Source organism: Ursus arctos, unplaced genomic scaffold, assembly GCF_023065955.2.
Source record: "Ursus arctos isolate Adak ecotype North America unplaced genomic scaffold, UrsArc2.0 scaffold_13, whole genome shotgun sequence".
In the NCBI taxonomy this organism is placed as follows: domain Eukaryota; kingdom Metazoa; phylum Chordata; class Mammalia; order Carnivora; family Ursidae; genus Ursus; species Ursus arctos.
Window position 1 is genome coordinate 2,536,518 of NW_026622797.1, and position 13,336 is coordinate 2,549,853.

Below are 13,336 nucleotides of genomic sequence, written 5' to 3' on the forward strand. Positions count from 1 at the left end.
GTGTTCCCTCTCTCACTGGCTGTCTCTATCTCTGTCAAATAAATAAATAAAATCTTTAAAAAAAAAAAAAAAAAAAAAAAAAAAGAATGGAAAACCTAATCAGTAAGTTCCTTTCTGAAATCCACAATTTTTTTTCTCGTTCCTTAATTCTCTTCTCCTCCAGTGGTTCACCCTGCGTGGAACTACCATGCCTCGCAGTGGCTCGGTCCCATGTCTCCGCCTTGCCCCACGGCAGCCGAGTGCAGAACCACGCTTCGGTCTGCGTCCGCGGCAAAGCCAGTCCTGGCCTCTGGAGCAGCCTTCCCTAAGAGCTGTCCTGGCCTCGCCTGGCCTTGCTCGGGAGCACACAAAGCAGGTTCCTGGGGGTCGGGCTGGACCCTTGGCTTGGCCACAACGTCCCACAGCCCCGAGTGCTCTCTGTGGGCGCCCAGCCTGACCAGGTACCCTGAGAGGCCAAGATGATTCAAAGACTGAGAGAGAAAAGACAGCTGACAAAAAAAAGGTGAAACCCCCAATCCACATCCTCAGAACTACAAGGAACTGCAGCTCCCCTGCCACCAGAAGGCTCCCCTTGACACGAGTCAGCCGTGGCCCTGAGGGCTCAGCCACCGCCCCCATGGGCCTCCCTGTCACACGGGAAGGTGACGGGGTGGCGAGCACAAGGGGACAGCTGAGGACAGCTTACTGCTCTCCAAATCCACCTTTAAAACTACCAGCACTTCTCTGTATTTAAGGCACCATTTCCTAACTGACTTAAAAGATTCTCATCATAATTCTTAGATCCTGAAAATAAAATTTGTGTAGAGAAAATCTGTCAAAGACTTTAATCTGTTATCCTGAAGACACACCACATGTAGAAGGTTCATATTGTTAATATGCTTTACAAAATCATAATTTGCTAAAAAGAGAACTTCCAAATAGCTCAATGCTATAGGTACTGATAATTTGGAATATGCGTTAATTTTAACCCCTTCACAGCCAGACATGTTCACAAAAAGCAAAGCTTTTTTACTAAGGCTCCTATATCTGACAATTTATTTAAAGGGACTTTTTAAATTTACTCACAACCTTGATCTCTCTATAACCACGGTGACAGCGACGCATGAGCATCGAGGGAAACCCTCTTCACAGGGAAGGCTAACTAGATCTGAGAGAGAAGGGACAACTACAAACAGCATGATGGTCTCTTCCCTCGGCTGGAAATAAAGCATAAAATCCTTTGATTTCCAAATTGAAAAAATGAAAAGGAGCAATGCCATCAAAGATCCAGCAACAAAACAGGGACCACTCATTGGTGTGGGCCCGGCATCTGAAAGAGAGAGAAACCCTCCAGAAGTCACCTAACTGAAGAAGTACAACTGTGCCCACAAGCCACTGCGACACCAGCGTGCTCGTAATGCGTGCGCCAGGGCATCACCTCAACCTGCAAAATGGAAATCACGGCACAGTCACATCCCAACCTGACCCCAAGCCATCCTTGGGTAGGACTGGCTGGTTCTACCAACGCACAGGGCACTGCAACCAGTCACGAGACAACATATCCCCTAACAATCATGTTCTACCCGTTCCATGATCCTGGACTTCAAATTCCAGTGTTCCACTCAGCATTTTTCTCCAGTATGGCAAATCCCTGCAGTCAGAAGGCCTTAACTTTAACCCATAAACCACACACACACACACACACACACACACACACACACCCAGAGCACACATATTTTCTTATAAATCCTCAAAATAGCTCATTAATATAAAAAAACACTCTAATTTACAATTCTAAACTGGTCATCCATCTACAATAATTAACACAACAATATTCTGGAATAATAGTCTGGAACCTAGTATCCTCAAGTTAGGAATTTATAAAAGAAAAGTAAATTCCCTTGTCAATTGAGGAAGAAAATTTTCGAAGTACCAAATGAGTCCAAATAGCCCACAATTCTGTAATTCAATAGTGCATTCCTTTCTATGACACAAAATTCAACACGCTGCACCAATAAAGTGAAATAATCGCTTTAAATGTATGCTTCACCAAGGGGAAAAAAGCAATTTCAAGAAACTAGGCAGCAATTGCATTACAACACAAGACCTGGAACAAGGAAGACGAGGGAGAGAAAAGCAGAGCCTGGTGCAGTCTGAGCACAGAGTCCTCATGCCCGCGGCCCACTCACCTTACTGGGACTGCTGTGAGCACTTGTTTTGCCTTCTGGTGACTTTGGTGGAGAATGGACATCAGATAGATCTAGTGCACCCTAAAATATTTTACAGTTTTAAGATTAAAACATATTTAAAAAAAAAAAAAACATAAATATACTATTATGCCTCAACAGAATTTTAGCATTTAAGACCACTACACAATATTGGTGTTTTTAACTCTTTCTAAACAATGTAAATATTCTTATTAGATTCTCCCCAATTTTACCCAAACAAAAACAAAACAAAACACACTTAGAGTCTAATTACCTAAGTATTTGACTCAGTCACCTTGAACAGGCCGCTGCTCAGTTGTGGGTCCAACGTGCCCTAGACGAAGCCCTCGCCCAGACCCAGCGGTCAGTGCCAGGCCCGTCCCGTGATTCGCACACATCTACTCTTTCACCCTTCTCTGGACTTGCGGCCTCCTTCACTTTGTCCCCAGAATATCAAACAGCGACTCTCCTGAGACACGTCACCCTCTTCAAAGGACCATACTCCCCTCCCTCCTCTGCACACTCATGCTATTTTCTCATCTCTTAGAGCGCGGGGGCTCGTCCAGCCACGTCACCAAACTGCTCCGCACCGCACCGCACCCCATGGCCCCAGACCGCACGGCACCGCACGGCACGGCAGTGTCACACAACCACCAGCTTCAGGGCACGCGCCGGTCACTTCTCAGCACTATGCTAAACACAAGGAGAGACGTTTAAACGTTTCTTGAACGGAAATGACCACCTAAAATTCATCCACTACATCATTACCAGCTCTGTGCACTGTGTGCATGTTAAATATTGGTTATTTTGCTTATAAAAATCCTACTGATGACTACAGCTCTTTAAATATGAAAGTGTGCTGCTCTTCATACCTTCTGCTCCTCCCTCCAGCTACGTGACTTCTGGTGCGGCATCGTGTTCTCGCAGGCTGAAACCCTTATTTCACCTGTGCAAAGTTTTCTTCTTCCCTTATTACCCTCTGAGACCCTAACCCTCTGCCATAATATTAATTTACCAAGTCTTGTTGCTTCTTCCTTTAAAGGGGAATCTTTACCTGTCCATTTATTTCTGTATTTACTGCCACCATTCCTGTCTAGGTTTGCCTTCTTGTGGATTTCACTTCTTCCAGTCTTTGAACTTCTTCCAATTTTACCATCTAACCTTCACAAATTCATCTTCCAAAGGAGTACGTCCTCTGTATAAAAGTGCAAAAGCTTCCCACTGACCTTGAACATGTTATCTGTTAAGAATCCCTGTTGGGGTGCCTGGGTGGCTCAGTTGGTTGAGCGTCTAACTCTTGGTTTCAGCTCAGGTCATGATCTCAGGGTCATGGGATCCAGCCCCTTGTTGGGGCTCCACACTCAGCAGGGAGTCTCCTTCAGATTCTTTCTCCCTCTGCCCCTCCCCACCATGTGTGCTTTCTCTAACATAAATAAATGAATCTTTAAAGAGAAAAGAAGAAGAATCCCCGTTGGGTTGGACCCTGCAAAGGATACAAAGGTGAGACCAAGCCCTTGTCCCCAGCCGAGGGATGATGTGGGGAGGGCCAGGCAACCGCAGAGCCCTGAAGAGCCAGGCACTCAGCTACACAGCTTCCCCCAGAAAGGGAAGGAGGCGGAACAAGAGGAATCATCCCAGAAGGCAGAGTGGCAGACAGACTGTGAACGACAACATTCCACAGCTGAGTATGGGGATGATGCACCATTTCAGGTGGAAAGCAGAGGAGGAGAAGGCAAGAAAGCAAAAGCCACTTTCAAGTACAAGCAAGTCTGGCTGAAGCACAAGGTTCCACATTTCAAAAAAAGGCACAAGGCTAGAAAGACGAGTAGGCACCACATCACGCAGGATCTTAACATCAAGGCTGAGGAATCTGGAAACTATCTAGTTGCCATTACACAGTGACTACAACTTTTAAAGAGGAAAGGACTAGATAAAGGGCTGAGCTTTAAAATGAAGTCAGCAAGCAGGAAGGGTGCAGACTGACTGCTGACAGTGCCAGCAGAGGTGCTGGGGAGCAGGACCGGAGTGACTGCAAGGTGCTCACGGGGACGCAGGGGGCTGACCCGGGGCAGCGCAGCAAACAACAAGTGCTGTGATTCTCCACGCTGGGGCACACCCAACACTGCAAAATCAACTCAAAGTCATGGTAAAGAACATGGGGCACCGCAACCTGATTAAGGTGGTTTGAAAATGCACTTTTGGTAAAAGCATCACTGAGTTCAATGGGCTGAATCCACAGCTAGTGTTCTTCTCCAGCATCAGAAGGCAAAGGTTAATAAAACCTAAGGACAGGTTTCCCCTCAAAAATATAAAGACTAGTGAAGATGGAAAAGCCTAAATGGACACCTGTCAGTTCCCTATTTTAAATATGAATTTGACCATTGATTTGTGTGTGTTTACACAGACACACAACCAATTAAAATGACATACCCCAATACAAAGAGGGGAAATGCAGCAAAGAATGGGTATTTCATAATGGTTTCAAACTTTAAAGAAGTAAAACAATGATCTCTTGAAGCTATAAAGATCTTCTGTGTTCGTTTGCCAGAAACCCAGCTCTGAACTAGGGTAAACTGACTGGGGAGGCTTCGGGTCCACCAATCAGAAAGACATACAAACAACACGTTTATTGAGTTTTCATTTTGAGATCGACCCAACTAGACAAGAAATCTCTGAGTGGGTCTCAGTTTGAGGCAGACGCTCTGTCTAGCAGCAAACCGAGAGCTTTCCGGTAATCGAGCTTGCTTTCTTCCACAGCGAGCTGCTGGTACGGGAGGGAGAGAGACTCCTTCCTGACAGAAGCACTGACCCGAGGGCACAGGCAGAGAGGCAGCTCCTCAGACTGAAACCGAGGAGTCACAGAAGCACAATCCACACAAACAGAGGCATCTGGAGCAAGAACTGGAACTGGGTGGTTATTTGGGAGGACGCAGATTTTTCACCTTTTGCAACTTCCACTTTGCTAGAATGAAGGATTCAAACGTGTTAGTGAGCTAGACAAGGGTCTGTGTGGTGAATACCCGGAGGTCTGGTTTCACGCTGGGGAAGGTCTGAGGGCGACCGAGGGAGTCCTCAGACAGTAACGAGAACAAAACAAGCGACAAACGATGATAAACGCAAATACCTGTAGATCCCTAACACGCGAAGCTTCCCTACCCTGACTCCCCTCAGTGTCACCACCACCCGCAAGGCTGTTGTTTCCATCATCCCCATTTCATGAGTGACAAATTTAAAGCACATGGAGGTTAAGTGACTTCAGAGTCACACACAGGACATGGCAGAGCTGGGACATGACCCCAAGCATCCTAGCTCAGAGCCCACGCTCATACTCGTGTGCTAAGGAAAGGCACACCAGAGAAGGGGGCCGCCCGCACCATGGAGAGCTGAACCCAAGAGCTGCTGCAGCAACCCCCACCCCCCGCCACACCCCACTTTCTGCTGCAGCACCCCCCTTCTCACCCGAGCCCCACCCCTGTTGCAGCGCACCCCCCTGCTTCCTGCTGCAGTGCCCCGTTCCCCACAGCACCCCCCTCCCCACTCCAGCACCCAGCCCAGCGCCCAGCCACAGCACCCTGCTCCTGGCCCCAGCTCCCGGCAGCCTTCCTAGTACACCTTCCCAGTCTTCTCCTCCATTCTCACATTAAGACTGAGTTTAATAAAATTTCCACTTGAAAAACCACTGCTCCCCTTTAACTAAAACTGATTTGACTCCTAAAATGTGCGGTACTAACCATTTACTGTACGCTCCGTCTATGATCATAAGCCATCACTTACACGTCCATTTCCTTATGGGAGCATATTTTATCTTAAGTAACTCTCAATTTTCTAGTCTATGAAATATCTTTTCATTCAAAGGACCTATTTGTTATGCCCTACATGCAACAGGTGTTCAGTTAGGCTCTCCTGATGTTCAAAGATTCTAATAGAAAACATGCTCCGAGACTCTCCACACAGAGCGCAGTAAGTACGCAACCCCCTCCCCCCACATTCTTACTTAAAACCAGTGACTAAAAGCACATGCTTAACTGGGTGTCTGAGACAGCTATAACATGGTCCACGTCTGTGAAACGGTATCCCTATGTAAAACTAACATCTGTAACTAGAAATCAGACTTAATCTCATTTGCAGATTTCTAAAGAGAAGGAGCAAGAGAGGCAGTAGAAAATGGAAGTTTGAAAATGTTTACAAACTAAGCACAATCAACAGCTTCAACAGCTTTAAGTCTAGTTTTAAAAGGCCCTTAAGTTCAAAAACTTATCAGTTAGCCTCTAATTCAGCCCTGTTTTGTTTAAAATGGTAACAAGACAATAACTAAGGAGTTGAGTGTTCTCCGAACTTGACACGCACTATCTCGTGCCTCAAGCCTCACAATGCCCACGAGGCGGCCCGCTCTCCCCATCCTACACAGGGGGAGCTGGGGCGGGGCCTGCACCTCCAAAACCAAAGGCTTGTTGGTGGAGGAGCTGCAGCCGGTCCGCACAGCCTGACCCCTGACCCCAGCACTCCTGAGTGTCCATCTGCAGCACGAGCACGGCACCAGACTCAGCGGCCATGTCTCTAATTACCATCAAAATGTGCATTTATATGATCCGAGTGTGTTTTGTTTTGTTTTTAAGGAACAGCTTCTTTCCACTGAAACTCTGATTCACTATGTATGCAAAACTCCACATGGCTACGCTGAGCAGCCAATAATTAAAATAGAAAAAGATAACAGAGACTAGCATTACACTTACCTCCCCATTGACTGCCCCTTTTTCTTTCTGTTGACAACGTCTGATCACTTCTAATAATAAAGGTCCACCCACAGTACCTTCTGCTTCAATAATACCTAGATCTCGGGCTAAATTCTCTCGACCTTCAAGACCTTGAAACTAGGGAAGAAGATATAAATGCACAAAAATATGCAAATTAGTTTCAGAGATTAAAGAAAAATATTTTTGGAACTTAAAGATACCTTTAAACTCATTTTCCTAATGAACAAAATGCCCATTTAAAAAAATTATATATTTCTTTTAACCAAGTCTCTACGTCAAGTCTCCATGAATGGATGTAGTCTGACATCAGAACATATTAATTCTACAAAACACTCCTTTCGAAGTTCTACGAAGCAGCATGGGTACCAGCTATCTACAGCTCAGATGGCTTAAAAAAAAAAACAGATAATCAACTACAAAAAATAATCTATATGCAAGACCCTATAAAGGTGTCAAATTTTGTTACGTTTCAGGTTATAATGAACTCATTTGTATCAAGGATGGTTTCAAAGGACAGATGTAAAAAATCATGACTCTTACTGTGCTGGTTTCAGGCTGAAAAACGGCCAAGGTGAAGTCAAGATTGAAAAACTGGAGAAACTCTGCAACGAGACTCGCCGCCAGCCGGCCTGCGGGACGTGAGGCAGAGAGCACACCCGTGAGAGCCCTGAAGCCCCTTCCCTAACCCCGCCAAGTAGGAGTAACTCATTCACTGAAGAAAAGAGGCTTCTAAATTGCTTAAATTATAAATTTATCTTTGAAGAACACCAGTAACGAAAATCTCAGTCTCATGTTTTCGTTAGGATCATCTGTTTGAAGCTATCACTAAAACAACATGACGTCTCGTAAGTGGATCAGAGTATTCTGCTTCTTATAGTAAAACTGGTTTTAACCAACAATTTCCCATGACCAAGAATATTCAAAACAACTTAACAGTTGTACAATAAAATACAATCTTAAAATGAAAACCTCTAAGAATCACAGACTTCAAAAAACATTAAGAAACTCTTTGGGGCACCTGGGGCTCAGTCGGTTAGGTGTCCGCCTCTGGCTCCAGGTCACGATCTCAGGGTCCTGGGATCGAGCCCTGTGTCGAGCTCCCTGTGTCGGGCTCCCCACTGAGAGGGAAGTCTGCTCTTTCTCTCTCCCTCTGCCCCTCCAACCCCCTTCATGTGCTCTCTAATAAATAAATAAAATCCTAAAAAAAAAAATCTGAACTCTTCTCTCCTAAATAGAGTCAAGATTTGAAAATTCGGAGACAGACAAAATAAACAAGAACAAACTAAACATCTTACCATCTTTCGTATTTAAAAACTTTCTCAGGCTCTCATTGACTAGAGGAGTTTTGTTCTGTTAAAAAAATGAAATATTATGTCATGCGTTTATCCTAAAAACAACTACAAAATGTGGTTTAAAGTTTAATTTTTTGGCAGAGATGTAAGTAAAATATGGTCACTCATAATTATGTTTAAACCCACTTAACAACTACTGATTACTGCAGGAATTCTTTCACGCTATTTAATATCTCAAAGCTAATAAAATGAAACTACACATGAAAATTTGTATTTTTAATTTTTAAATATTCCACGAATTGTTTATTAAACTACTTTAGAAGCTAGATCTTCAGATACTCATGTGAAATGGCATTACATTTACTTAGAAAAACAACTGTTTATTATTCTAAATACATGTTGACATTTTGTCACCACAGGTATCTACCATTTATAGCATGCCTGCTGGGAGCAGGCCTCAAATTACACACTTGCTATTCGCAGCTCAGCAGCAGCATGTGACATGATTTTATGTAGTGCATAGGCCAACGTATTTTTGCCACTGGAGGTTTATTTGAATAAATACAGGAAAAATACTTCTAGCTCACTCAAGCTTCTTCAAGCAGACTGAATGAATTATAGGTATAACAACAGTCTCATAGTCTGCTGATGGGATTGAAAATGGTGCAATCACTTTGGAAAGTAGTCTAGTAATGTTTTAGAGTTAGTACCCCTACTATATGACCCATCTGTAGGCATTTTCACAAAAGAAAAGCACAGACCCAAGCAAAGACGTGTACGTGAATGCTCACAGAAGCCCTTATAATACTAGAAAACTGGAAACAAGCCAAATGCTCATCAACAGATGAATGACTAAACAAACTGTCACATATCCATACAATAGACACTACACAGGGAAAGACAGAATGAACTATTAATACAAAGGACAATATGAACGAATCCAAATGCGTTATGCTGAATGAATGCAGCCAGATCAAAAAAGAACAGAGAGTCTGTGTGGTAGGATGCCACATGTAGGGCTCTTATATACACACGTGGCCCCAGGATGTGTGGTGGGGGAGGGTGTTACAAAGGGGTTTGAGGAAGCTTTCAAGGGTCAAGGATATTGACTGTTTCAAGGTTGCATGAATGTATTAAAATGTAACACACTGTACATTTCGGTATACCGGGTTTACTGTAGGTCAATTGCACCTCAATAAAGTTGTTTTTAAAAAACACAAAAAAGACAAGGAGGTTGATCTAGGGTAGGTTGGTCCAGGAAATTTTAAGACACTGAGCCAACTGAAATATTTAAAGAAAATGAAGGAACAAGAGCAGACGTGTATTATGAACACCAAACTAGGAGCACAGCAGAGAAAGGACTTCAGGAAGATGGTGAGGGACACAAGCAAAGGGGAGACTGGAGAGAAGGACGGGATAAAGCAAACTGCAAAAGAAATAGCTCAGCTTAGGGTAAGAGGGCAGCAGAGAACCTCCTTGGCTCAGCTACAGAGCTGCCAGACAGAACCAGGTGACTGACTGGATGCAGAGAAAGAGGAGCAAGGGCCAGACAACTCTCAGATTTCTTGCTTGGATAAGCAGCAGTCCCCATAAGCAAGATCAGTCCAGCAGGCAGGGTCACACATGGGTCTGAAGCTCATGATATGGATCAAGGATACAGGGCTGAAGTTACCAGTATAATTAAGGTCACCCAGGGAGAGAACACAGAATGAGAGCTACTGGATAATACACCAAGGATTTAAAGTCAGGTGTAGAGGAAAAAAATCGTGTGAAAGAAACCAAGGAGTGCTCAAAAGGAAAAAAGAGAAGAGAACAGAAAAAAGTCCCAAAAATTAAGGGAGATTTTCAGGAAAGAAGGGAGGAATTAAGAATGTCAAATGCCACAAAAAAACAACCAAGTTAAGAACTAACACAGGTAAGAACTAAAATATACTCAGTAAGGAGATTCTTCTTGACCCCAGCAAAGGAAAGTCCTTAGATGTAGAAGATTTAAGACGAATTTAAGTGGATTTAAGATGTTACTGTATTAAAGGGTGCCTGGAACATAAGAAGACATACACATTCTTTCAAAATTCGACTGGGAGGGGAAAAAAATTGAGTGGTATTAAAAGCAGGGAATGAGTTAAGGAAAACAGCTTTCTCCTTGAGAAAGATACAAACATGTTTCTACGCTCAAGAAAAGAACCAATAGCAAGGGAGAGGCCAAAGACACAGCAAATGGCTGAGGAGCTGAGAATACCTGGAAGGCAAAACCCAGAGAAAATGACTATTCTTGGACAAGACAAAGAATCCTCCACCAAAGCAGGAAGGAAAGAAGTACGGTTACATACAGATGCAGGGCAGCTTTTTCTGAGCTGAGTGATAGATCTGCAGGGGAAGACACAAAAAGTCTGGACCTGGTGCTCATATTTTCAGTGAAGGAAGAGACAGGGCCGGAGGCTTACAGCGCGGGAAACAGGAGAGGTAGAAGGCTAGAGCGCAGCCAAGGAGTTCTGAGTGAAGAGGACTCACGGCCTGCTTAGACCCTTGATGAGGCAGGTACCCACCCGTTAGTCACAGCAACAGTCCAGTGGTGGGTGACCGCTCTAGCGCATGCACGGCAAGAGGAGGGAGAGGAGTTAGTTTGCTCAATTAAATGACGTTTGCAGGTTTTCCCAGAGCGAGTACGGCTGGAAGGCCAGGAAGCTGTGGTTTCTTAGACATGGACCATGGGGTCCAGACAAGTCAAGAACAGAAGGCAGCTGAGAGAAGACTGACACTTGGAAAAACATATAAGAACCAAGAATTGAAGTACTTCATGAAGTTAAAGAGGGGCAGACACCTAAGTCTAAAGACGTGAGGAGGAGATTAGACGCATTTGTCACAGAGCAAGGTGAAGACCCTCATTATGGAGTAATTCTTGCTGACAAGTTCCAGGATATGTATTCAGAGTGGTGGGAAGACGTGAGGTAGAGAAAAAAACTAAATGCACTTATATAAAGAAGTGGTTGGACTTTTGACAGTGACAAAGAGCACATGATTTTAAAATAACTGGGTTGTCAGATAGTTGAGAAAAGTTGCATTCTATATTACCCCCACCTGGTGGGCATTCACAATTCACAAAAGCCTCTCCCTTGCTATTGGTTCTTTTCTTGAGCATAGAAAACATGTTTGTATCTTTCTCAAGGAGAAAGCTGTTTTCCTTAACTCATTCCCTGCTTTTAATTCACAATTAAAGGGTCTGCAGGATCCTGCAGCAAACTCATTGACAATGGAACCTTTTATTCAGGGAGCTCCCTCCGACCTTGTTTTTCAGATTTCCCCTATGGAAAGGCATCTACGCCACCTACGATTTACTACTGGCCCCAGAGTTACTATGGTACCTTGACTTTCTTTAGACTACTTCAAATGCCTCTCCTCCCATAAAGAAATGCAATTCTTAGTAGTTCAAAATCATCCCCGGCTACACCCTAATGTAAGTAGTATTTTAGAATGGCGTCTAATTAGAAATTAAACATAAACAAATACGTTTCATACCTCTACTTTTTCTTGCTCTTCTAGTGCTAAAAACACAGCTGCTCGGAGTTCAGCCTTTTTTAAAAAGAAAAAGGTAAAGGAACAAAAATTGTTTCAAGGCAATTTTCATAACAAGAAGTGCATACGACGTAAGTTCCACAGGCACCATCCCCACCACCTAAAAGCCAAAAAGCGAAAACTAACGAAGACAGCAACGCCTAGCGGGCAGGTGCAGAGAGGTCAGAATGCACCGTGAGGTGTGCTCCCGCAGAAAGCCCCCCGCTACTCCCCCGGCCCGGTCCCAGCGCCCATCCGGGCGGCTGAGCCCCGCTTTCGCGTCCGCGACCTCACGCCAACCACCGCCCAACAGCTGCGGCGAGAGCCGGCCTCCCGTCCCGCACCCCGGGAGCGCACCCTCAGCCTCTGCCCGGCCCGCCCCGCGAGACCCGGCCAGGCCCGGCAGGGAGCCGCCCCCCGCCCGCGGCCCACACGCGGCCCCGCGCGACCCTTTGTGACGCCCGCCGCCCGCACAGGCCCTGCGGCCCGCGGGCGCAGCCGGCAACTCCCCGCTGCCCAGCCCGGCCCGGCCTACCTTGATGCGGTTCAGGACCCCGCTGTTCTCCAGCGTCTGCACCAGCAGGTCTCGCAGCTCCGTGTCCTCCTCCGGCACCACCGCGGCCGCCGTCGCCGCCATCTTGCTTCTCCAAGACAACCGCCCAAGCCGCGCCAACGGCCAACGGCCGCCGCAGATTCCGCACGCCGCGCGGCGACGCGGCCGAGGCCACGCCCCCCGCGCCGGCGCGCAGCCCGCCCTCACGTCGGGGGCGGGGCCGAGGGGGAACGCAGAGGGGCGGGGCCCCTGTGTCCGTGGGGGCGTGGCCTGTGGCTGGGGCGGGGTTCTGTGTCCGTGACTGGCCTCCGCCGGAGGTGGGAGTTTCGAGCGCGGCGGTGGAGGTGGCCACGCAGCGCTGCTGTGCCGCGTCATTAAAATTGTATTACATCGCACGCATAACTAAACTGTGTGCTGTGACCGTTAGACGCGTTCGCACAGGGCGAAAGGGACGCCCGGTCCTGCTCAGCCAGCCCCGGGCGGGGCGGGCCGGGGAGGGCGGAGGATCTGTGTCCGAGGCACTTGGCAGGCTACCTGTGCAGACACGCGGCAGCTGGGAAAGTCCTGATATCCGCCTCATTTCCGCCGTGCTGCGTGTACACATGCACGCGGGTGTGTGTGCACACGCTCACCGCGCTAGAGCCTGCACACACGGGCACGATGCGTGTGTGTACATGTGCTCATGCAGAGAGAGCTGTGCAGACTTGGGGTGTGTGTGCACGCGCTCACCGAGACACAGCGTGTACACGTATGCCTGTGTGTGCACACGCTCACCGCTAGAGCCCGTACGTGCATGCGTGCATGTATGTGTGCGTGTGTGCACGCGCTCACAGAGAGAGACCGGGAGCATGTAACCGATAAGCCTGAAGGGGGTAGAGGGAGCCTTCCCACTCCATGTCAATTATAGGAACAACTGCCAGTTACAGATCTCAGGAGAATAGAGCCCCACAGGACAGAATCGTCAACTACAGGCCCCAACAAGAAAAACTGTGCACTGCA

General features: G+C 46.5%; 1 protein-coding gene across 5 annotated transcripts in view; it reads right to left on the reverse strand.

The window, feature by feature from the left end:
• The window catches only part of CEP43 (centrosomal protein 43), a 30,105-nt gene extending 17,584 nt beyond the window's left edge, over positions 1-12,521 (reverse strand). For 2 of the 5 annotated variants that reach the window (XM_026505201.4, XM_026505200.4), the window contains exons 1-6: positions 12,320-12,521; positions 11,749-11,802; positions 8,236-8,290; positions 7,481-7,569; positions 6,920-7,057; positions 2,169-2,249 (exon numbers count right to left, since the gene is read on the reverse strand). In XM_026505201.4, the coding sequence (XP_026360986.2) occupies positions 2,169-2,249; positions 6,920-7,057; positions 7,481-7,569; positions 8,236-8,290; positions 11,749-11,802; positions 12,320-12,421 (519 nt within the window). In that variant the 5' untranslated portion in view covers positions 12,422-12,521. The remainder of the gene's footprint in view (positions 1-2,168; positions 2,250-6,919; positions 7,058-7,480; positions 7,570-8,235; positions 8,291-11,748; positions 11,803-12,319) is intronic. The other 3 variants (XM_057310895.1, XM_057310896.1, XM_057310897.1) reach the window with 3 other exon arrangements.
• Positions 12,522-13,336: the final 815 nt, after the last annotated feature.